Genomic DNA, 25,344 nt, shown 5'->3' on the forward strand with positions numbered 1-25,344 from the left:
CACCAAGGGTACCCATGTTCTCAAATTTTTATTTTTTTAAATTTAGACATTTTAGCTGAGTTAAAAACCTCCCATTAAAATAAATTCTAATGCGTAGGATTTGTTTTCCTAAATAATTAAGCTGCTTGTGGAATAACTTGAATATATGTGTAATGTTAACTGAGCTCTGGTCTCATTCTAACTTCTCTTTTATCCTGTTTCCAGAGTGGTCTTTAGAAAACAGAGAGCTGGTTATAAGATTTCACCACGCAAAAAAATCTTTAACCATTTCAAATCAATGTTCTTAACTCTACATTCAAGACCCCCCACAAATCCAGCCACAAATGACTCTCTGGTTCTAACTTGTCCTAAACGTTCTGTGGTGCCCATCTCTGCACTATTGCTCCCTTGGGCTCTTCCAAGAATACCCTTTCCACTTCATACCTGCCTTTATAAACCTTATCCAATTCTTTATGCCTCAGCTCAAGTGCTACCTCCTTTATAGGGCAGCCTCAGTTCCCACCCCATCCCACTTTCATCTTAATTTTCCTTCTTCCCCACTTGGTGTTTCATAGAACTTCATATCATTGTGTCACCCTTAATTATACCTTTCTTTATATTAGCAAATGTTAGGAAGCTATAGTGAATAATGCTCAAGGTAAAAGACCATATACTTTGAGCCAGACTAGACCTGAGTTACAACTCTGGCTCTTGAGCAAGTTGAATTAATTTTTCTGAATTTCAGCTTCTTCATCTGTAAACTGAAGAAAATACTTCCATGGATTAGTAGAGGAGAGTTTATGAGACTATGCAGGTGAAGGTCTCCAGTGAGGGACAGCTATTAGTACCACAGTTATTTAGATCATCTTTCCCACTAGTCCATTAACAGTATCTTGCCGCATCTTACCCTCCATAGTGTTTGCTGAATTGAATGGAAGCAGCCCAAATTGACAGCATCTGCTGCCTGGCTCTTACTGAGCTATTAGATTTTCAACATCTGTTTTGAATTTCAGAAAGAAATTTCCATTTTTAGGCAACAGAAGCATTTTCCTGTTGTATTTCAATATGTCTCAATCCTGAAATGATTAGAACTTCTGCTTGATTGAATCCAAGTCAGCAAAGCCATGGAGAACAGCCCAGCCTATGAATAAGTCTGCTTTACCTAGGCTTAAGAGACCTTAACCCTCTGTACACAGAGCCTGGGCAACAAAAAACACTGTGTGAGCTTTTAATAACAGCGTCCTTTGGCTCAGATGTTTAAATAGCAACAATAACGGAGCTTGGAAAGCTCTTAATTACCCACAACATTGGAAGAGAGGGAGAGCCCAGGTCATAGAAACCCTGGTTTGCTTTGATGTCTAGAGTGCTGACAACTACACAAGATGAATTCATAATGTGTTTTTAATAACAATTATTGAGTCTCTTTTCTGGGTTCCCAATTCCTTTATAAAATTCCAAAAAGAAGCAGCCAGTCTTGTCTCCAGTTGCTTCTGAATGATTTCCTATGGAAAGCAGCATTTTCCAAACCACCGTGCTTCATGGATTCTCTGAGTCTTTCTTTATCCCCTTTCAATGTAAATGCAACATAGAGGGAACATTAAGGGGGAATCATGGCGCAGGGTGGAGGCCTCAACTTTCAGAGGAAGGTCTTCTGGCTGTCAGAAATATGTGAGAAATACCGTGGGAACATAAAACCAACCATGCTAATTATGAGACATAATTGAGGTTATGTTTTATGTGTCAGAATGAGTAGCTCAGTTTTATCCATCAAGATAAAAAATAAAAATCAGGTGGAAAAAAAAAAAAAAAGGGACAGAGGTGTCAAGATTCCAGAAGTAGAAGAAACACTCTTCCTGCAGTGTACAGCAGTTTTTCAGCACCAAGGACAGAGCCTCATGGGGTTTAATGCCTACCCATTCTACATACTTAATGAATTTTTAATGTTTCGAAATTTTCACTCAGTTGTTTATATACTCATCTACATATTGTTTTTCTGAGCCCTAGTTACACGTCAGACAGTATGATAGACAAAGACTCACCAGCCAGTTAACAGCTTTCAAGGTAAAACTGAAGCAGGAGATGAGCAAGATAGGCAAGTTAATAAATAATTATAACACTATATCACAAGCCCTATTACATAGTTGTGTACAAGTCATGTGGGAACCAATGAAGGGAATGCTTAACTCTGACTGGTGCAAAGCAAGACTTTACAAAGGAGTTGACATTTGAGCTGGATATTGAAGAATGGGTGAAATTTGCAAGACAAAGAAGAAACACCGTGAAAGAGTGCACAATATGTTCAGGGATGTCTGGAAATGTAACTTGATGTGTCTGAAACATAGAGTAAATAGGGAAATGAGGAATAGGGGAGATAAAATCACCCAGGGCTTGTATTCCAAGTTAAGGGCTTATCTTCCAAGCTATGAATGGTAAGCTTTATCCTGGGGAAACAGAAAGCCCTTGAATGGTTTTGAGTAGGGATACGATCTGATCAGATTTGTGTTTCAGAAAGATAATTTAGATGCAAGGGGGAAATCAGACCCAAAAGAAGAAGTGAGAGGTCAAAGGGTAGAAGAGGGTGACATTTCTCCAGATTTTCCGGGACTGAGGGGCAGCTCCAACATAAACATGGTTACACAGGGAGAATTTATTTGGCCCAGCTTCCATTAGCTGTTTGCCAGTGTTTCACATGTGAATTGTGTCTCTTCAGATTCCTCCAAGAAGATAAAAGATGTCTTGGCTGAATTTCATGAGGGTGGGAGCCTCAAACAGTATGACCCACATGAGGTAAGAACAGTTTCATTTTAAGCCTTTAAAAACCCCTGTGTTTTAGCCTTTCCATAATTTGTTTCACTCTTGGAGACTCCACTTGCCTTGAAGAACTTGCTCTTCAGCATGTTTCCTCCTAAGTTCCAAGTGAGCCATTTGTGCTACCTGGCATCATGTGTTTCCCAGGCCCATACACTCATCCCACTGTCCTAGAAGACTACCACTACTTCTCCTCTGCTCAGATCTCTCACCCCTCCTCTCCTCGTCCTCAGTTAACAACTGAGTTTTCTACTTCACTGAGAAAAGAGAAACAAACAGAACATATCTTTCACAAGCTCCCTCACCCCATATGCCCACCTATGTGTACTTTTTCTTCTGTAACTGGAGGTGAACTCTCCATGCTCCTGTCTAAGTCCAGCTCCCGAATGTGTGCACACAACCCCATCCTCTTTTGGCCTACTGACAGGCATTACTTCAGCAACACGTCTTCCCCAGACTCCCTTTCCCTCCCTCCGCCTCCCTCCTTTTCTCTCTGTATCTCTACCTCTGTCTCCTTCATATAAACTTTCTTCTGTATATTTTATTTTTCCCATCAACATGTAAACATTCTGTTACTTCTTTTATATTAAAAAACATTTTCCTGACTCCACTTCCTCCTCTAGGTACCACGTCATTTCCCTCCTGTGTTTTATAGCAAAACTGTACAAAATACTTGTCTATACTCGTTGCCTCCAAATTCTGTTCTTCCTGCTTTCCCGAATTGCCTTGCATCAGTCTGTAACCTTCACTCCTCCACTCAAACCACTAGTCAAGATAGCCAAGGGCCTCCCTACAGCTAAATCCAATAGCAGTTTTGCTCAACATCACTGGACATGGTTGGTCAAGTCATCCTCCATTTTCTTCACTTGGTTTTAAGATGCTACATTCTCCTGATTTCTTCTTACCCCTCTACTTGACATTTACACTTAAAAATCAAATAGGGATCTCAAACTTAACATGAACTAAAATGATATATCCTTAATCTTCCCCTATAAAACCTGTTTTTTCAGCAGTCTTCCCCATTTCAGTAAATGACAACTCTACCCTTCAAGTTATTCAACCTGAAACTATGCAGTCATCATCAACTTTTGTCCTTCTCTCACATCCCACATCCAATTCATTGGCAAATTTTGTTAGATCTACCTTCAAAATATACCCAAAATACAGACACATCTCACCACTTGCACTGCTAGCATCCTGACCTGAGTCATCACCATACTTTGCCCAGATTATTGCAAGAGTCTCCTAACTGGTCTCCCTGCTTCTGCCCTTCCTGCTTCAGTCTATTCTTCACACACTTCCTGAGTAATCTGTCAAAATTTATGTCAGAGCTTGTCGCTGCTGTACTCTACAATCTCCCATGGTTCCCCCCATTCCTACTCAGAGTAAACATGAAGATCATTACAATCTGCACCTCCCCCAGCTCTCTGACCTCGTCTCTTGCTACTCTCCCCATCTTCAGCATATTAGCGTTCTTGATGCTATCAAACAAGCTGGTGTCACCATAACCTCAGCACCATTGCTCTTACTGTTACTGTTTCTTAGAATGTTCCTCCTCAGCACATCACATTGTCCATTACCTTACCACCTTCCAGTCTATGCTCAAGTCACCTTCTCAGTGATCATCACCTTCTTCATCTAATATTTGAAGCCCTCTTTCCCAACACTTCCTACCCCCTCCTCTGCCTTATTTTCCTCCTAAGTACTTCTCACCACCTGTCACACTATATAATTTACTTAATTAATTGTCTGTCTCTCCCACTAGCATGTTTTTATTCACTGCTGTGTCTTCAGTGCCTGAAAAAGTATCTGGCTCATAGCAGGCATTCAATAAATATTTGTGGACTGAATAAATGGATACAAGACCTCCCCCTACTTTCAAATTCAATGAATCTAACATTTCTTGGGCTTCTATGCGCTGTACTGGGCACTGTAGAAGGCATAAAAATACAGAAGCACAGTTCCTGCCCTCCAGGACTTATTTCCTACTGGCCGGTTCAGGTTTGACAGCCATGACCCTGAAATTATACGGTCTTAGATTAGACTTCTACCTCTGCCATCAACAAGTGGTCTTCAATAATATTTCATATCTTTGAGCCTCACTTTCCTCGTCTATAAACTGTACATAACAAAAAAAAGCCTCAAAGTTTATGGATGAGTGAATTAAATGAGAGGATCTTTGCAAAGTGGCTAACACTCTACAAGCACTTAAAAATTTGTACCTGTTGTTATCCCTCTTCCATCTCCTTTCCCCAGAATGTTTTTAACTCAATTCCGTTTTCCCTGCTCCTGAGTCCTTTTATAAAGACTAACCACAGAAAAGTGACTGATCTGCAGGATTAACTCAGGGAGAGACTGGCCACTTTCTTATTCACGTTGTCATCCATTGAACAAAACTGATCAACACCTTCTCTGCTGGACACTGGAAATGAATCAACAGAGCCTGTGCCCTCAAGGTACACCTAAGAGGGGCTTTGGATAAAATGCACCAGTTGTAGAGAGAATGAAGCAGGAGGAAGGTAGCCAGAACAGGGGCGAGATTGAGAATGCACCATTTCAAAGAACATTCCTGAGGAGAAACCACGCAGAGAAGATAGCAGAACCAGCAAAGAACTCACTGCCCCACACCCCCCACCCCCAGCTCCAAAACACAGGAACAAAGCCTGGCGGGGGCTGCTAATCAGCTTGTCTGCCCTGGGGCTGATGAGTGGGAGAGGAACAGTTTGGTCAGGGCCACTGCGGGTGTGGAGGCCACAGGAGCTTTCAGAAGCAGGGAGTCGCTTGGCTGCTATGAGCATGTAGCCGCCCTCGCCTCTGTCGGGGCTGGCCCCCACTTTTTGTACGCCAGGCACTGCTGGGTCCCAAGGGAGCTCTGCCACTCTGATTTTGTTCTCTCACACAGTGCAGCTGACTTCTAGTAGGTGTAATGTCATGGCACGGGGGTTAGGGAAACAAGAAGGGTTTAATTTCTCTAGAGTTTGATGGCTTACTGCTGCTAAAATGTCTCAATGAGAAACGAGTTAGCTGTGGGAAGGGGCAGATTGCTAGCAAAGGTAGGATGGGAATAAAACTTTGCAGAGTGGCAGAGCTGCATCTGGCCGTGATGAACATGCGCTTGCCCATCAGCACCAAGTGATTCTCTGGAGAACAGAGTGGTGGCAGACAACTAGAGAGTGGACAAAACCCAAAAGAGCAAAAGAGGCAGGTGACTTGGTGGCACTGTGAGCCTGACACCTGAGCACAAAGCCCAGCTCTGCCACGTGCTTTATGATCTTCAGCAAGTTATTTATGTTGTCAAAATTTGTTTTATCCCCAAAATGACAGTAACAGTTCTTCCCCACACTGCTGTCCTGAGAATGAAAGCACCTGATGCCTGCTAAGCTCTCCATCCAGTTCTCCTCTCTTCTTGGTCTGTGTAAGGATTAACACACTCTCTTTAAGCATGTTGCAGCAGGAGCAAATTGCCCAGCTAATTCCTGCGTAAAAGCTGCTGGGGGAAAACAGAGTTCCTTTGGCCTGAACTATGAGCGTGCCTGGGATGTTATTCCAGGTCTCAGAGAATTGCCAGCAAGCCTCATAGTAGCTGGTCATCTGGTTTGGGCATGACCCCTAGCCACTCCCTAGTTAGTCTCCCATAATGCATTTACTAAGCAACTACTCTGTTACTGGGCTGTGCTTTTAAAGAACTTTTGTATAACCCAGATATCACCTTGAGAGTGTGGCACATTTTTGCATGTCTTTGCCTGCTGAACATGGAATACTGGAAGAGAGTGTCAGAGAGCACTATGCCAGTTCTGGACCCTGTGACAGATGTAGAAGCAGGAGCACTGGACTAGGGGTCAGGAGGTCTGGCCTCTGGTTTCACTCTGCTGCTAGCTTGCTGGGGCTCATCACTCAATTTCCTGAGCCTTGGGGGCATCAGAAGACCAAGTCCTCTCTGAGACTCTTCTGGCTTGCAAGTTCTGTGCTTCCAGGTTTATTCCGTGCATCCTGTTCTCTAGGATAGGGACATGCATGGCTGGATAAGTTCCGTCAGTATTATTTTCTAAGTTCTCATAACGGTTTGTCAGCTCTTTTCCTATGGCACTTGCCACTGATGGCCATGCATTGCAATTATTTCAATATCTTTACCTCTTATATAACACTGACTCTTTGAAGATATGGACCAATACCTAATTCATTGGTGCCCAGCATATCTATAGATATAGATATAGATATATCTGGTGTATTTCTCCCCTTTTTCCAATCTGTTTCTTCTTCAGCAAATTGTGAGTGGAGATATATATATATCTCATATATAGTTGATCCCATAATAGTTGATGACATCCAGGGGCCAGACACCAGGCTATTCCTGAGGTGCACTGATTAGGGTTCATCATCCATTCAAATACCTAAGAAGAACCCTGTGGTAGGTGGTGTGGGGAATTCAAACATGAAAGACGACATTCTCACTACCTTCCAGGAGCTCTGGATCAAGTAGAGAACCAAGGTATGTCACAAACCACTATATATCAACGCACAGCAGCAGATATGAGTGTCACAAGACAGGAACCAAGGTGCCAAGTATGGAAATTCAGGGACAGAAGATCACAAGGCTTTCTGGAAAAGGCGGAATCTGGGTTGGGCCTTAAAGCATGACTGGAACTTTAACATGTAGAGATGGAAGCAGTTCATGCAGGGCAGGGTTGCATGGAGGGTTGGTCGGGAAAGAACACAGAGGTCAGCATGGACAGAGTGCCTACATGCAAAGGGGAATAATAGCAGAAAACACCAGAATCATCTCAGAGCTTGAAGTAACTACAAATCTAGATTGGAGGGGATTATCGGAGGCTATGAATTCCAAAGGTCTAGGAGAGTACACAGGATGACCCACTGGACTGTAGAACACTGCATATTAGACTTTCTATTTACATTCATCTAATTTCCACTTGCCTATTTAGTTTTGCAAATATTTTATAATGTATAGTGCAAGAACACAGAAGTACATCAGCTGATCTCAATTTAGTTCCATGGACAATTAGAAACCATGGAAAGTTTGTTTTTTGTTCATGGTGGTGGTGGTTTTTTTTGGTTTTTTTTTTTTGTTTTTTTTTGTTTTTTTTTTTGTTTTTTTTGAGACAGAGTCTTGATCTGTCACCCAGGCTGGAGTGCAGTGGTGCCATCTCAGCTCACTGCAAGCTCTGCCTCCCAGGTTCACGCCATTCTCCTGCCTCAGCCTCCCGAGTATCTGGGACCACAGGCACCCACCACCATGCCCAGCTAATTTTTTTGTAATTTTAGTAGAGATGGGGTTTCACCGTGTTAGCCAGGATGGTCTCGATCTCCTGACCTCGTGATCCACTTGCCTCAGCCTCCCAAAGGGCTGGAATTACAGGTATGAGCCACTGCGCCCGCCCCATGGAAAGTTTTTGAGTAGAGAAGCAATCTTATCAGAGTTGTGCTTTAGGAAGATCAACAGGGCAAGGATAGGTAAGATAGGTGGGAGGACCCACAGATGGACATGGGGATAAGGAAGCTTTGGAGGGGTATTGCAATGGTCCAGGTGAATTATATGGAACAAAAGTCAGAATCCAGGAATTTTGGTGATGGCAGCAGGGACAATGGACATAGAAAAGGTCTGGATGTGACAGACATTGCAGAAGAACAGTGGACAGAAGGAAGAGACAAGAACTAGTCTCAGACAACTGACAGTTCAAAGTTCAGCCTGTAATGTTGGGAGCATAATGGTGTCATTGGCATTAACAGAAATTGTGGAGTCAGAAAGATCAGCTGGTTTTCAGGGAGCAAGCTAATTGAAGTTTAGAACTTGAAATCTTCTAGTTCAGCACTCACAATTTGCTGAAGAAGAAACAGATTGGAAAAGGAGGGGAAATGCGCTTGGTCTGAGACCAGTCATGAGGTTTGCTGAATCTCATGCTGATCTTGTTTCATGATCTTTTGGCTTTGGTTCTTTACAGCATTATGTTACACTGTTTAAACTTTCTTTTTATTAGATCATTTAGTACAGTCTGCTTTCCAGAAATATTTTATTCTGATAGTTTTCATTTGATGCTAGCTGTGAGAGATTAATAGTTCACTATGGAACTGAAAACTACCTTTTAAAATAGTACTTGTCAATTAAAGTGATACAAAAAGACAAAGCAAAAAGAGCTTTAGAAACAAATTAATGAAGAACAGTGCCATATTATTCAGTCAAATCAAAGTAAAGAATGAAGAGAACCAAAACAGAACAACTGCATAGAAAATAGAGAACTTCAAAAAGAAGACAGGATGAAATGCTGCAGAGAGGCCAAAGATGGAACAGTCTAAAAAGAGATGATTATATCTGTGACCTTCAACAAAGTAGTTTCAGAGGTAATGGGCTAGGATCCAATCCAAATGGGATTAGGGAGGTGAGGAGGCTAATCTGGTCTGTTTGGAGAAATTTGAAAGGAAAGGGGAGAAGGATGGGCCAGTAGCTCTGGTAGACAGCGCTTTCTTTGGAATAGGGGACATTTAACATATTTGCAGGTAGATGAAAAGAAAATGCTGGAGGTGCAATCAGAGCCAGCGAGAATGGAATCAAGGATCATAGTGGGTGGGTTACAGTTGGAGAGGAGGGGCTGGGCATGGTGGCTCACGCCAGTAACCCCAGCACTTTGGGAAGCCAAGGCAGGCAGATCACTTGAGGTCAGTAGTTCAAGACCAGCCTGGCCAACATAGTGAAACCCCATCTCTATTAAAAATACAAAAATAGCTGGGCATGGTGGCACGTACCTGTAATCCTAGCTACTTGGGAGGCTGAGGCATGAGAATTGCTTGAACTCAGGAGGTAGAGGTTGCAGTGAACCGAGATGGCGCCACTACACTCTAGCCTGGGTGACAGAGCGAGACTCTCTCAGGAAAAAAAAAAAAAAAAAAAAAAAAAAGAAAGAAAGAAAGAAAAGAGAGGAGGAAGAAAATATTTTGTTATTGTGTATTAGGAGAAAGGAGAAGGATGTGGGAAGAAGGGACGTTCTGAGGCGATGAAGCTACAGAGACAGCGAGGGACAGAAAGAGTGTGAAATAAAGAGACACAGAGACTCGGGGACAGAAAAGGAACAGAGAGATGGATAGCTGTCACAAGAAATGTGAGCCTACCATTTGCTTCGAGTTCCCCTGATCTGGTAAGAGCCTCTTATCAGATTCAGACTTCCTTCACTCTGCAAAGGAGACCGATAGAACAGTCAAGCCTGGTGCTAAACAGAAATTTATTTGTGGGCCCCCCAGTGGGTTGGGGAGGCCATTACTTGCATTTAAGGTCAAGATTTTGAACCCAAACTTGTTTATACACATGTAAGCCAGTCTCTGGTTCTGGGAAGTCCCCCAGATCTCCCAGAACAGACAAGGGGTTAAATGCTACCAACATTTTGATGGGCACACCAAGTAGACTCCTGCAAAGGGATTTTATTCTCATGGCTGCTATTATTCACAAAAGCTTGCACAGCAGATCTCGGAGTAGTGCTTCCTCAAATGGTTTCCAGGAGCATCTGCCGATTTGATGAAGAATCTGATGCCATCAAAGCACAAGCCAGTGATGACTCACTGCAAACTGTTGTTGTTGTTGAGTGTTTGCTGAGTGCAGCAGCCCTTTCTGGCAAAGCTGCTCCCAGCCTGGGACCAGAAGCCAGGCGGTACCGGGAGAGACACAGCAGGAAGAGGGTCTAGTTCTTGGCATATCTCTTGGTTCTACCTTCTGTCCTTGGCTTCCTGCTCTTCTCCTGGTGCCTAAAACCTTCACAAGGACATGTTTTGAGAAGCAGCTGAGCCAGAAACACATACCCCCTCGTTATTTGAGGGTTTTTCCAGGGAAGATCAGGACTATGAAAGTAATGAAGGATGGAGCCTGTTCTTTTCTCTTCCAGGTCTTTCCTACTTTCTGAGACCTGAATACTCAGGCATCACATCCGTCATGGCACAAGAGGGAAACCAAGATACTACAGAAGAACCATTTCTTTCCATCATATTTTCAACTACATCCTTCTTCATCTTAACTAGGATTCCAGAGCACAGACCTTGTCCCCACTCATTAGAGCCACATCCCTCACACGGGCCTGGACTAAGGGAGAGCCCTGCACTTTGGCCTCCACTCCCAAGGCTCACTCTCCAACATCTCCCTTTTTATCTAAATTTACATAATATAATTTCTTATTACAGGAGCCTGCCCTGGTTCTGTGCCCCACCAACCCCCAATATGCAACCGCAGCATTTTCTCTTTCTTACATCCATCCCCCACACCCTGTGCCTCTCATTCTCTATCACTTCCCTGGCCTTTTCATTCCTGTCCCCATCAGCTCCTCCATGTCCTGCTGCCTCCCTTTCCATTTCTTTCACCTGCCAGCTTTTCTATTCCTTTTCCTTCTCTCTTCCTCTCTGTCCCTTTGCTTCTCTCCACTGATTTTGCCCTTTTGCTTCTTCTCAGCCAATTAGCTATGATGTCTTCAAGCTGTTCATGAGGGCATACCTGGAGGTGGACCTTCCCCAGCCACTGAGCACTCACCTCTTCCTGGCCTTCGGTCAGAAGCCCAGACAGGAGACCTCTGACCACCCGACGGAGGGGGCCAGCAACAGCGAGGCCAATAGCCCAGGTACACAGAGTTTTCCCCAAGATGGGCAGACCTTGTGCAGCTCTCACCCCCTACCACAGCCACAGACTGCATTCCAAAAGGGTCCCCTGAACATAGTAACTACCCCATGGGTGCGAATATGAACCAAGAGACAGGGACGCCCTTCCTCAGAGCGCTTTACAGGAAGCCCTGATGAACCTCTCAGCAAGAGGAATAAAGAGGAGGCATAATTCCTGCCACTACAGATCAAAGAGCAGGGTAGGGAAAGAGGAGACACAAAATAACGTATGGCAGGGGAAGAGAGCCTTCAGGAAAGGCTGACAGTCCACGGATGGAGCACATTCAGCTTCTGTGTCCAGGCTGGGACTAGCCTGGAAGTGTTAGAGGAGAGGGAAGCCATGATCCCTGTCTTCCTGGAGCTTGGGCTATAATGGGGGAGACACAGTCAATCCCAATAAGTGAGCATGAACCCAGCTGACAGTAACCCAGAGACAGACACAACCCAGGTGAACCAGGTTCCATGGGGAGGTCCCGTACCTGCCCTTCCAAGAAGCTGGAAGGCCTGGTCTGGTCTTTAAATCTTCTTTTTGTTCCTCAGATACTAATATACAGAATGCAGATAATGCCACCAAAGCAGATGAGGCCTGTGCCCCTGATACTGGTAAGTCTTTGGAATATAAGATTTGTGGGTAAAGTGGGGAATATCTCATCCCTGGGGAGAAGTGGGGAAACCTAACCAATAGTGCTGTCCTTATATAATTGTGCAATCTTATGCAGATCTGGTCCTCCTGTGGCCTTCAGAACCTCCATCTCTGGGGTTCCTGTCATTTGAATGTTTTGGGATTCTGAGGCTGGGTAAAGGTTTTTGCTTTACTTGCCCTAGAACAGAGCAAGTTGGGACTTGGAACAGCTTGCTAGATGTTTCTCTCTGATATGTCTGCCTGCCCAGAAAGTGAAGAGCCTTCTCAGGAGAAAGTGAGTGTGTGTGTGTGTGTGTGAGAGAGAGAGAGAGAGAGAGAGAGAGAGAGAGAGAGAGAAGTGGCTGTGGCTCTAAGGCTGAGGTGCAGATTACCAGTGGGTAGCTGGAGAGGAACAGAGCAAGAGGGTAAAAATGTGCCGTGGTTGACTTCCAACAACATATATACACTATTTTGAGTAAGTTGAAGAGTTGCTAATAAGGTAGCAAGGGAAGCCAGCTCAAATGGTCTTGAAGATGTATTTGCCAGGCATCTGCTCATTACACATTTCATTTAAGCTTCACAATCACACCACTTTACACATGAGGAACTGAGGCCTTAAGAAATTATATACCACTGGTGTGACCTGTGGAGCCAGGGATTCAATCCAGAATCATCCAACCTCAAAACCCCTGCAGTCTTTCCTATACCAAGAGAGGACACAATGGTCCTGGTGGTGTGGTTGGTTCCTGTGGAATGAGCAAGGCGGCACTCTCAGCGGGGCTGCCGTACTGGTGCCTGCTGCCCAGAGGCCCACTGTTGGGCTGTCAGAGATGTGGAATCTTCCCTGACACATTTATCAATGGGAAGCCATTCCTCTCTGCTGTTGACAGGCCAGGACCAAGGCCAGAAGCTCCTGCAAAAATGAGAAGTAAAGGTTACTATACTTAATTTCTGTTCTCATATTCAATATAAATGTCCTGAGTACTATCAACTCAAGTTGGATCAGGCAACAGAGCATGTTGCTTAAGGAGCCAACCTGCCGGGGTTTGATTCTCAGAGCCAACACTACTTAGCTCTGTAACCGTGGGCATGTTTGAACACTGTCTCTGTGCCTCAGTGTCCCCAAGTGAGATAACAAATGTTGTTATAAAGGTTAAGTGAGTTAGATATGTTAATGCTTAGAATAGTGCCTGGCATACAGTAAATATTTGATAAATATTAGCATTTATTATTCAGGCCACCTTCCAGAAGTACTCTTTATTCCTTTTTTTTTTTTTTTTTTTTTTAAGATAAAGTCTTGCTCTGTCCCCTAGGCTGGAGTGCAGTGGTACAATCTTAGCTTACTGCAGCCTTGACCTCCCAGGTTCAAGCTATTCTCGTGCATCAGCCTCCTGAGTAGCTGGGATTACAAGAGTGTGCCACCACACCTGGCTAATTTTTGTACTTTTTTAGTAGAGACAGGGTTTCGCCATCTTGGCCAGGCTGGTCTCCAACTCCTGACCTCAAGTGATCCACCCACCTCGGTCTCCCAAAGTGCTGGGACTACAGGCATGAGCCACCACACCCAGCACAGAAGTATATTCTATTCTTAACTCAGTATGGTCTGCCATTATCTCCTTCAACCTGCACCCTCAGTCTCCAAGTGTGTCAACTGGGCATCCTCTTCTCATGAAAGGTCTTTCATGGGCTCTCTTTCTCCCAGGTTGCTCCTGAAGCTTTCAATACAAAGACCCAGAAAGTCAGACCTTTTTTTTTTTTTTTTTTACTGTGCATTATCATTTTATTGAAAAGCTTTATAGATATCCAAAGGTGAATTCCAGCTCTTGGGATGTGCCCAGGGGAAAAAGAATGCAGTTTTTATTATTATTATTATTATTATTATTATTATTATTATTATTTTGAGATGGAGTCTCGCTCTGTCACCAGGCTGGAGTGCAGTGGTGCGATCTCGGCTCACTGCAACCTCAGCCTCCCAGGTTCAAGTGATTCCCCAGCCTCAGCCTCTCGAGTAGCTGGGACTACAGGCCCGTGCCACCATACCCGGCTGATTTTTGGTATTTTTAGTAGAGACAGGGTTTCACCATGTTGGCCAGGGTGGTCTCAATCTCCTGACTGGTCTCAATCTCGTGATCTACCCGCCTCAGCCTCCCAAAGTGCTGGGATTACAGGCATAAGCCACCCCGCCCAGCCTATATTTTAAATATATATTTTAAATATATATTTTAAATATATATAAAACAAGATAGACTAGAGATACTACAGCTAAGAGAAGGGGAACTAATTGCAACAGGGACCTGGAATGAGAGAGTTTCTTCAACGTAGTTCTAATCTTTTTTCCTGTCACAGCAAAAAGAGAAACTGGAAGGATTATCGCGTTTTCAGTGTTTAACTAAAGGCCTGGTGGGATAAACAGTTCATGATAGATGGAAAGCAGAGCATGGCTGGGGAAAAACAGTTACCGCCGGATCATAAGCTCAGCAAACTCCAGGCTACACACAGAGCACCAGAAAGCAAAGACTAGGAGCACCTGTGCCTTCCTGATGGTTTCAGGGACAGCAGCAGCAGGGCAGGACTCCGCAAAAGTGCTGGCTCATCCACGCCCTGCCCAGCATGCCACTCAGCCATGCTAGTCCAGAGCCACTTGGTGAAATGGACATAAGGCACAGATAACTCTTACATCTTCTAAGGACTACAGGAGGCATATTCTGGCATAAATCATTCTCATACTAGGGAGGAAAGGGTGAAACTAGTAGCTCTGAGATTCAAACTCCCAGCAAGAAACTCAGTGGTGAAAAGCATCCTGCCCCAAATTCTTTACCTAGAGACTTTTCTTTTTTTTTCTTTGAGACGGAGTTTCGCTCTTGTTGCCCAGGCTGGAGTGCAATGGCGCAATCTCAGCTCACCACAACCTCTGCCTTCCAAGTTCAAGCGATTCTCCTGTCTCAGCCTCCCAAGCAGCTGGGATTACAGGTGCATGCCACCACACCAGGCTAATTTTTCTATTTTTAGTAGAGATGGGGTTTATTTTATCTGGAATTTCAAGAGGAACCTGGAAGAAGATAAGAAGATACGATTCATTCATTGACGTTCCAAATTGTCTGGGCAGGTTGTGTTTTCGTGGGTAATGTTTCTGAGCTACCAAGGAAGAATTTATTGGGGATATGTCATTATGTGATATTTGAGAAAAGATGACCGATGATGATAATGGAAATTAGCTGACTTATTTGACCTCCATATGTATTTGCAATAGTTGTATCATTCTGGGTCTAAAAGAGAAACTTCCAGAGATTTCCTCCTGGAGAAGTGATTTTGTGATGTACCATTTTCCTCGTGTATGGGAAAAATCAGCCCCCTATAGTAAAATCATGAAAGGGCAATTATCTGACTCTTGGCCCAAGGAGTTATATAGCATTTTTTTCATCTTCTTTTGACACTTGAGATTTAAGGGGAAAAAACCTTTTCCTGCTAGGCCCTCTTCCACAGATGTCTTAATTAGATGCCCCTGTTCACCAGGAACAAGAATTATAGGGCCAGGCGGTCACCACAGAAAGGGGCCTCTGCCAGCAAGGAAGAGCCAAGTCCTGGACTCACCTTCAATCAGGCCATCTGCTGAAAAGACCAACCTTTTCCTGTTGTCCAGGTGGAAGCCAGGGGAAGAGCTTAGATTCTTATTTCATGTGGCCTGTCTAGGCCTATCACATCAGTCTCCAAGCTCAGATCCAGCAAAAACCACTTCATTCCCAGAGCAGGGCAGGCATGTGTTTTGCCCATAAAGACAACAGAGCGGGGCTTTCAGGGTCCAGACTTTGGCTCAGAGGCCTGAGCAATCTCACTGTCAGAATGTCAGCTCAGGAAAGGCTGAGGCCACCCTTCCCTTCATGAAGGCCCAGGACTAACTGAGATGAACAAGGAGAACTTCAGTGTCCTGGTGTTTCGTTAGTTTCTCGGGCTGTTGAGATGTTTCAGCAACTTGGAATATTGAAATATCAAGGAAAGTCTCCTAATATTTTGTGTTAGTTTTTCCAAATTATAAAAGCAATATACTCACATTGTAAGAAATTTGAAGGACACAAAAAAATAAAGAAACCACAAAGATCAGTGGTGTCAAGGGTCAGGGGAAAGGAAGGATGAATAGGCAAAGCACTGAGGATTTTTAGGGCAGTGAAACTACTCTGTATACTATAATGGTGAATGCATGTCATTGTACATTTGCCCAAACCCACAGAATGTAGAACACCAAGAGTGAACCCTAATGCAAACTATAGACTTCAGGTGGTAATGATGTGTTGATTTATTCATCAGCTGTAACAAATGTACCACTCTGGTCGGAGAGTGAGGCATGGTAGGCTATGCATGTGTAGGGAAGCAGGGTGTGTGAAAAATCTCTGGACGCTCTTCTAGTTTTAGTCTGAATTTTACAGTGCTCTAAAAAGTGTGTTTTTGTGTTTTTTAAAAGGCACAATAAAATCACCCATAATTTCACCAATGCAATTACGTGTGTGTGTGTATGTGTGTGTGTGTGTGTGTAATCTCCTTGTAGATTTTTCTATAGATTTTTTACAGAATTGGGATCAGACTGTATTGTATAGATAATCTGGGACCCAGTTTCTTTTTTTTTTTTTTGAGATGGAATCTCACTCTGTTGCCCAGGCTGGAATGCAGTGGCACAATCTCAGTTCACTGCAACCTCTGCCTCTCAACCTCTGCCTCCTGGGTTCAAGCGATTCTCCTGCCTCAGCCTCCTGAGTAGCTGGGATTACAGGCACCTGCCACCATGTCCAGCTAATTTTTGTATTTTTAGTAGAGATGGGGTTTCACCATGTTGGCCAGGCTGGTCTCCAACTCCTGACCTCAGGAAATCCACTCACCTTGGCCTCCCAAAGTGCTGGGATTACAGACATGAGCCACCGTGCCCAGCCTTGGGACCCAGTTTTGTTCTTCACTTAGTTAAGTCATTTACTTGAATGATTTCTGTAGTTCAAGACTTTGGGTAAACATCAGTTTTAATGCAATCCCCTCTTTAAACAGATGAGAAAACTGAGGTTGAGTATGGTGGAGTAAGCCTGCTTGTGTTAAATCACACACACATACTTTGTGTGTTAAATCACACACAATTGAACACAAACTCAGTGCTGGAATCACAGTCTTCTGCTGCCTGGCCTGGTGCTCTTCCCACTATGCCACACTGCCCAACTGGTAGGGAACAAGTAACACAGATACCAAGAGAGAAAGTGGAACAAGTCAGGTCTGCCCAAGAGCCCTCATATGAAAGCGTTTAGGACATGGCACCAGGACAGAACCTCTGCGATGTGGAAGAGGGTGTTGGCCTTTTTACAGGTGGTACCTGAGGGACATACTCAGATGGCCATAGGTTAGGGGTAGTTCATATAAGGCAGAGTGAAGAGGAAGAGCACTGTCATTCATGATGGGACAATGGCAGTGCCTCTCAGTCTTCCTGGACCCCTGCATCTCTATGACAGGAGTGAGCAGCAGACTTCAGTGAAAACTAGAGAAATGGTTCAAGATCCAAGGATTGAGGTATAAATTGGCATAAATTGCATGTTTTAAGTGTATAATTAATTAAAAAGTTTTGACATATGTATATACCTGTAAAACTAGTACCACAATTAATATAATGAACATACCCGTAATCTCTAAAAGTTTTCTTTGTAATCCCTTTTTTCCACCCTCTTTACCCACCCACGCTTCATCCCCATACAACTACTGATCTGCTTTCTGCCGTATATATTAGATTGCATTGTCTAGATTTTATATACATGGAATCATACACTGTCTACTCTTTTGGGTCTGCCTTTTTCCACTCCACATAATAATTTCGAGATTTATCCATTTTGTATGTATCAATAGTTCACATATTTTAGTTGCTGATTAGTGTTTTAATATATAGATATTCCACAATTTGTTCGTCTGTTAACCTACTGATGGACATTTAGATTGCTTCCAGTTAATGATTATTATGAATAAAAGTGTTATAAATATTCTTGTGCTTTAATGATGTTGAGTGTCTTTTCATGTTCTTAATTGTTTGTTTATTTGGTCTTATTTAATTTCTTTTTATGTATTATGAGGCTCAATTTGCTAAAATATTGAGAACGTTTGCCTCTGTGTTCATGAGGGATATTGATTTGCATGTTCATGTCTTGTCATGTCATTGTCTGTTTTTGGTTTTAGTGTAATGCTGGCCTCAAAAATGGGTTGCATAGGATTCCCTCCTCTTAAATTTTCTGCAAGAATTTGTATAGAATTTATGGTACCTCTTCACTAAATGTTGAGTTCTGGATTTTCACACTCCTACAAATACTCCTGAGCTTTGTTTTTAGGTACAGTTAGGTTACTTGGAAACAGTCTGATCTTTTTGGATCTATCTTTTAAGCTTCACCGGACAGGACCAGAGAGGCATTTTCTCACTACTGAGAAACAATGCTTCTGAACACTCTATCGATGGTTCATGAATCATGGGGGTTTTCTACCCTGGTTGGTGGGAATAGGCATCACTCCGGGTTCTCTTTGCATTCCAGGGATTATTCCCTCTAATCCTAGTTCTTTCCCCAGCCTTAGGTGTTTTCCTTCCACAAGTGTGCTAATTCTACTCAGCTGAATAACTGAAGGGAATTCTCTGCTGTTACTCAAAGGGGACCTTCTACACATATTCAGAGCTAGCTGTCTGTGCATCCCCTCCTCTCCAGTGCCTGCTCTGTGAACCCTAGCCACCATGGGTTCCAGATTCCAGCTTCAACTCCACTCAGAGAGACTGCCAGGGTTGGCCTAGCTTCCCCTCTCTGTGCTGCAGCCTAGAAGCTCTTTCCAAACAGTCTGATGTGGCAGTTGTAGGAGTTGTCTCATCTTCTCAGAGGTCAGTGTTTGGTCCTCCCTGATAATGTAATGTCCTATGAACCATTGTTTCATACATTTTGTCCAGTTTTGTCACTGTTTTAGGTGAGAGGGTAAATCTGGTCTCTGTCAATCCATTTAGTCAAGTAGAAGTTATTGATCGTGTTTTAATTGATGAATAATCTGAGGACCTAGCAATAACTTTAGGTGTAATCGACTACACAGTACAAAGGCCTGTTCCCATGTTTTCCTCCATTGACAATCTTAATACTTCATTAAATATGTAATTTTATTTCAACCTCCCCATCTCACTATCCCTATCTTTATCTCATCCTATTGTATTTTCATCTCTACTTGTCGAACCTTGAGGCTTTCTGCTTTTGTTTAATAAAGGTGATATCTTCTTGCATCCTGCTAAGGGTCTTGTCCAGCAGAAAATTACTTTTGAAAATCCGGTCTTCTGAGACCTCAGGATGAAGCTTTCTTTCCTTACTTTGCGGCTGCGTTTCCTAGGCTCCATCTTGGTTTCTTCATGAGGCCCTTTGTAATATACAAAGTGTGTCAGTGACCTTTGGTCTCTCCTATTGTCCATCTGGATGATTGTTAACTCCCTTCTCAGACCCACAACCAAACCCCTGGAACCTGGAAGGCTTTCATCTAGCACAGCCCTGCTTGCCTAAAATGGAATATTTACTTCCATTGCTTGGTTGTTTATTTCTCCGAATGAAGAATGTACAGGTAACACTGCCTTCCTCAACAGATGTTACTATCAGGGCTGTCTCTCCCACTGCCTCTACCTTCAGTACTTTGTTACTTGGTGGTATAATATTACAACACCTAAAATGTTGGATTTTCCACTGCCCACCTTCCCTTTGTTCCCTGGTTAGTTGTTTTCTGTGAGTTGTACACTCCTAGCAGATATTAAGAGATCATTTCTGACGAGCATGGAGGTAGAGAGGGAAGAGAGCACTCAAAGTGTCTCAAAAAGTAGAATTCACACAGGAAAATGGGGTGCCCCATTTTCTTGTTAGTAATAGATCTTATATTTCTGAACCAGCGGACAAAATGTGGAAGAGACAAAGTGTTTTCCTACCTTAGAAAGCAGAAATTTTAAAGGGAAAACTTACCCCATTCTTGCGGTACAATAATCCACTTTCTGCATTTTCTTCATCCAAATGATCAGACCTGCAGTTAGTTTGAGTTCTTCCTAGTTTCTGGAGATTCGTTGATTATCAATCCCAGTTTTCTCTTTTGAATATTCATCCTTTATGTGTGTTTAAATGTGTTTGAAAAGAAAATTGCAAGGTCTATTAAGAAATGACTGTTGGCCATTTACCATTTTGAAATCCTGGCCAAAATTACTTCTACAAGTTGGGTATGTTCCCAAAAAGTAGGCCATATGACATTTATCTGTTGATTATTGATATTACCAATAATCACCATCATCTTTTCTGAATATTCAGAGTTTAGATGAATTTCCTGCAAGGAAATAGACTCTTAAAGGGGTCAGCATGAGATCCCTTCAGAGAATATGAACTCCACAAGTTGGATTTCTAGGGCCACTAATTTGATCACATCTATGTAACCAAAGCTTTTGAAGACACTTTTACAAAATTCTTGCCTCTACCATGAAAAGGATGGGGTAACAAAGAGGGGTTAATATTTACTAAACAGAAAATGCCCTTGGATGTTTTCATTTTGCCTATCACAGAATCAAATATGGCTGAGAAGCAAGCACCAACTGAAGACCAAGTGGCTGCAACCCCCCCGGAACCCCCCGTCCCTCGGTCTTCAAGCTCGGAATGCCCTGTGGTGTACCTGAAGGATGTTGTGTGCTACCTGTCCCTGCTGGAGACGGGGAGGCCTCAGGATAAGCTGGAGTGTAAGTGCTCACCCTGTCAAGGGGCTTCATCTTTTTCCTAGAGAAAGATCTGGGGTTCTGTCCATTATTCCTGAACACACTGGAGATTGAGCTGGTATCACGGATATAGGTCCTGCGTCTTTGGGGAGGTTTCTTTGTCCTGTTACCAGCAGTGATATGAACAACTCCTAGAATCCACCCTGGGACATAGTACCAGTTGTGTATCCTGTGGGAAAGGCATCTGAAACCCAGGCATTGAGAACCAGAATCTGGAAAGGGGAAGGGGTTCCATCAAGCGGTCAAGACTTCCTTGCTTTGCTGGCAGGACTTCCTGAAAGCCTTTACTCGGAAAACTGCTACCTCCTCTTAGTAGATTTTTTAGAGAAAGATATTCAACAACTGTTCTCCTTCCCCCTATTCCGTGCCCAGGCAACTCTTTATGAGGAAATAGTCTTTTCTTGAGATCTCATCAATCTCTGTCTTGATAAGGCTTTGTCCATTTCTCTACCTACGCCCCACCCCAAGATTATTGGCCGCTAGAGAACGAGGAGGCCAGTTAATTAAAGGAGTTGAGCTCGGTTTGGTGGTGCTACTAAAGTAGGTTTTAAAAATATGTCTTCAGGAGGAGAGTAAGAGCTGGGGGCAGAAAGTTCACAGTGGCTGAAACAGACTGCAGTCTTGTAGATGATTCAGTCCAGGGATGGTTTCTCTGGCTTCTGTGAGCCTACAGACATACTTTTAAAAAATAGGAGATGATAGGACCTTGTTAAAAAATTTGTATTGTCTTTGCTTCTCTTGGGAACTTAAGTAGACAGCAAGGCCAAAAAAAAAAAAGGTACGTTATAGCCAAAGTCAAAATTCAAGTTAATAATAAGACTAGTCAACAAAACTTAAACATAAGCAAGGGAAGTCTGCCAAAGGTTAACTCTCGCCAAAAACAAAATGAAACAGTTTGCTCATGAGCTGAGCTTAAAATCTCTCCCATAGGTTCGAAGTGTTAACAATTGCAAGTCTTAAGTGCTAGTTTGGTGGCAAATGTAGCAGATTGCTGTTTTCTTCCAGCTAATGTTAAAAGTGAAACATCAAATTATTTCCAGCATTTAGCTGGATTTTGAATTTCAGGCATTGTATTTATTGGTAACTACCAAAGAGAAGGTGACAGATTGTTTTATATTAATGACTCTCCAACTGAGTCTTATAATGGCCATGCAAAGAAACGTTAAAACTTGTTATTAGAGAAAATTTCAAAGATAAAAGTAGAGAGTACAGTGAACGTCCATGGTCCCATCACCCAGCTTCAACAATGATCAACTCATGGTCAGTCTTGTGTTTGTACCTCCCACCCATTCCCTCTGCCTCAGAGTATTTTGAAGCAAATTCCAGGCATCATATAATTTTATCTGTAAATATTTCAGTACGTACCTCTAAATTCACAGACTCTTCTTCTTTAATATAACCTCAATACCATCATCACAGCCAAAGAAAATGATTCCTTTTACTATTATCAAATAGTATTCACATTTTTCCAATTATCTTAGATATTTTTAACTGTTTGTTTGAATCAAGATCCGAGTAAAATTCATACATCACCACTGGTTGTTATGTGTCTTCACTCTCTTTTAATCTTTCGGATCCCTCTCCATCTTTTGCTAATTTTTTCCTTGCAAATTTTTTTTTTTTTTTTTTTGAGATGGAGTTTCACTCTTGTCGCCCAGGCTGGAATGCAGTGGCGTGATCTCTGCTCACTGCAACTCCACCTCCCAGGTTCAAGCGATTCTCCTGCCTCAGCCTCCCGAGTAGCTGGAATTACAGGTGCCCGCCGCCATGCCCAGCTAATTTTTGTATTTTTGGTAGAGACGGGGTCTCACCATGTTGGCCAGGCTGGTCTCGAATTCCTGACCTCAGATGATCCACCTGCCTCAGCCTCCCAAAGTGCTGGGATTAGAGGTGTGAGCCACCGTGCCCGGCCTGCAAGTCTTTTGTTGCAGAAACTTGGTCATATAGAGTTTTCATTTTGGTTTGCTTTTTACCAAACCATATCGATTTATATCCTTCCTTAACTTTAAGGACGGAAAACAAGTTAAACTTTTCTTTGTAAAAACCAAGCATGTATTTTTTGGAAATAATAGTCTGAAGTCCCACACCTATTGCCAATGCAATAATAACAAGAACAACTATCATCAATAAACACCTTATATTTGCTAAGCACTTTGAATGCCTTCTCATTTTAACCTCACCGTAACCTAGAAGGAAGGCACAAGAGGGTTAAAAGACTTGTCCAAGGTCACACTGCTAAAATTAGGATGCTTACTCAGGCCTTTCTAGTTCTATTGTTCATGCACAGTAGGACCAGAGAGAGGTCAGCGTTGGAGAGTCGCCTAGGCCCAGAGACCTGGAATAATGCTAGCAGAAAAGGTCTGTTTATGTCATTCAACCATCTGCTGGGTGAGTCATCAGCATATGATACATGCCTCAGACTGGGGCCTTCTGAGGAATCACAAAGAATCGAAAGCCCATGACCCTACCTTTAAAGGACTTTGACTTCGCCAGCGATGCACCCCTGAAAAAAATACAAGGTACAGAGACATTAAAGCATCTAGGAGGAAATGATGACACAAGGGCAACTTTGCAGAAATAAGGGGACCGGGCTGATACCTGCCCCGAGGTGTTGCACCCAATGAGTTCTCCACAGAGAAAGCAGGCATGATGAAGGGTTTTAAAGAATAGCAGGAAAGGCCAGGGAGCATGGAGGCTCGTGCCTGTAATCCCAGCACTTTGGAAGGCTGAGGTGGGCGGATGACCGGAGGTCAGGAATTTGAGACCAGCCTGACCAACACGGAGAAACCCCGTCTCTACTAAAAGCACAAAATTAGCCGGGTGTGGTGATACATGCCTGTAATCCCAGCTACTCGGGAGGGTGAGGCAGGAGAATCACTTGAACCAGGGAGGCAGAGATTGCAGTGAGCCAAGATCGCGCCATTACGCTCCAGCCTGGGCAACAAGAGCGAAATTCCTACCCCCCAAAAAACAAAAAAGCAGGAAAATGAAGAAATGCGTATCTCTGCTTCCTACCATCCCAACTTATGAGACCACAGACAGGATCTTTGCCTTTTGGTTGAGTAAAATATAGGTTTCCAGGTCCCATAAGTAAACGTGTAGTTCCTTGTCCAAAATTTTCTCCCAGAACTTCCTTATCCTACATCACCTCCCTGCAGTTAGAACCTGATTGAAGATGTTTCTGAATAGCATGTTTCCAAATACCTTTTAGAAAAAGGAAAAAAATGGCTTCTGTAACAACTACTTCACAGCATTATTAAGGATTAAGCAATAATGAGAAAGTATATAGGACAATACCTTGTATATGTTAAATGTTATATATAAATGTTCATTTTAAAAGGAAAATAAAAATTAGTGACATCTGTTGAGTGTTTTCTATGTTCTAAGCCCAGTTGGTTTGGCCTATCAGTTACACATTTATCTTCATAATAATCCTAGGAGAAACCAGCTATTATCATCTCCACTTTACAGATAAGGAAGCTGAGCTCAAAGAAGTTATATAACTTATTGGGCACCCCCCAGAAGTGGCAGGGCAGCCCTAGGATTTAGATCTGCTAACTCTACACTTTCTATGCTCAATAGAAGCAAAATGCTGGTGCCTCTGCCCCACCCCCAGCTGGGCATTTGCTTTAGGTTGTGTTCTAGTGACACTGAAAGGTGTTCATACTCCCCAGGGAATCACACTCATGACCTGGACTTCATCAGCCACATAGGTATTGCTTAGACAGGTCCAGAAGCCAGGTGATTCTCCTCCCTTGGCCCAGCCTCTCCTTAAGGAAGTCAGACTCTGCGCTCAGAGGGAGGAAGAGCTGGCTGCCACAGCCTTCGTCACAGTGGTGACAGAACTAATCTAAAAACTTGGCAGCATCAAAACTTCAGCCATCCCTGCTTCTTAAAGGACACCTCAAGGCTTACCTCTGTGTTTCTTACAGTCATGTTTCGTCTCTATGATTCAGATGAGAACGGTCTCCTGGACCAAGCGGTAAGTTCTCACTCTAAATATCCCTCACGGACCTGAGAAAGGCTGGGGGAGCAGGGAGCAAGCAGAGGAAGAATCTGAAAATGTTCAGTTCTGTCTTTATAGTAATAACGATGTCTCGATGCAGGCTGAGGAAATCCGACTAGGACCTCTCCACCTGCTATTTCCTAAGGGCCAGCCTTGCAGAGCGTGAATGCCAACTTACCTTTTCACTCTCGAAGCCTAGGATCATCAAATCTCAGGATGGAGGGATGCTTTAGCATGTCACCTAGTTTAAATTCCCCTTCAGTTCACAAGGTCCTCCTGCAATTTCCTGCAGGAGTCCTGAGGCCAAGAGGAGAGGGCAGGGGAGGCAAAAAGACTAGGGGAAAAGGGCATGAGAAAGGAGGCTGCTGGTCACTGCTGATGTGAGAGGAAGGAGGCTGCTGGTCACTGCTGATGTGCTTTGGCATCACCCTTGGCTGCTTCTCCTACTCCAGGGCACTAGCCTAGGAGTCTGGTTCTGTCTGCTCTAATGTCAGGTCATGTTCCCATCCTGTTGCA

General features: G+C 43.3%; 1 protein-coding gene across 12 annotated transcripts in view; it reads left to right on the plus strand.

Annotated features, from left to right (window-relative positions):
• The window catches only part of DGKG (diacylglycerol kinase gamma), a 227,318-nt gene that overhangs the window by 51,914 nt on the left and 150,060 nt on the right, over nucleotides 1-25,344 (plus strand). For all 12 annotated transcript variants that reach the window (XR_005237244.2, XR_012095538.1, XM_073023376.1 and 9 more), the window contains exons 3-7: nucleotides 2,690-2,766; nucleotides 11,228-11,393; nucleotides 11,971-12,033; nucleotides 20,616-20,786; nucleotides 24,755-24,804. Coding sequence is in view for 10 of the 12 variants with exons in the window: in XM_073023376.1 (XP_072879477.1) it covers nucleotides 2,690-2,766; nucleotides 11,228-11,393; nucleotides 11,971-12,033; nucleotides 20,616-20,786; nucleotides 24,755-24,804 (527 nt within the window). In the remaining 2 variants the exon portion in view is untranslated. The remainder of the gene's footprint in view (nucleotides 1-2,689; nucleotides 2,767-11,227; nucleotides 11,394-11,970; nucleotides 12,034-20,615; nucleotides 20,787-24,754; nucleotides 24,805-25,344) is intronic.

This window comes from Chlorocebus sabaeus, chromosome 15, assembly GCF_047675955.1.
Source record: "Chlorocebus sabaeus isolate Y175 chromosome 15, mChlSab1.0.hap1, whole genome shotgun sequence".
Lineage (NCBI taxonomy): Eukaryota > Metazoa > Chordata > Mammalia > Primates > Cercopithecidae > Chlorocebus > Chlorocebus sabaeus.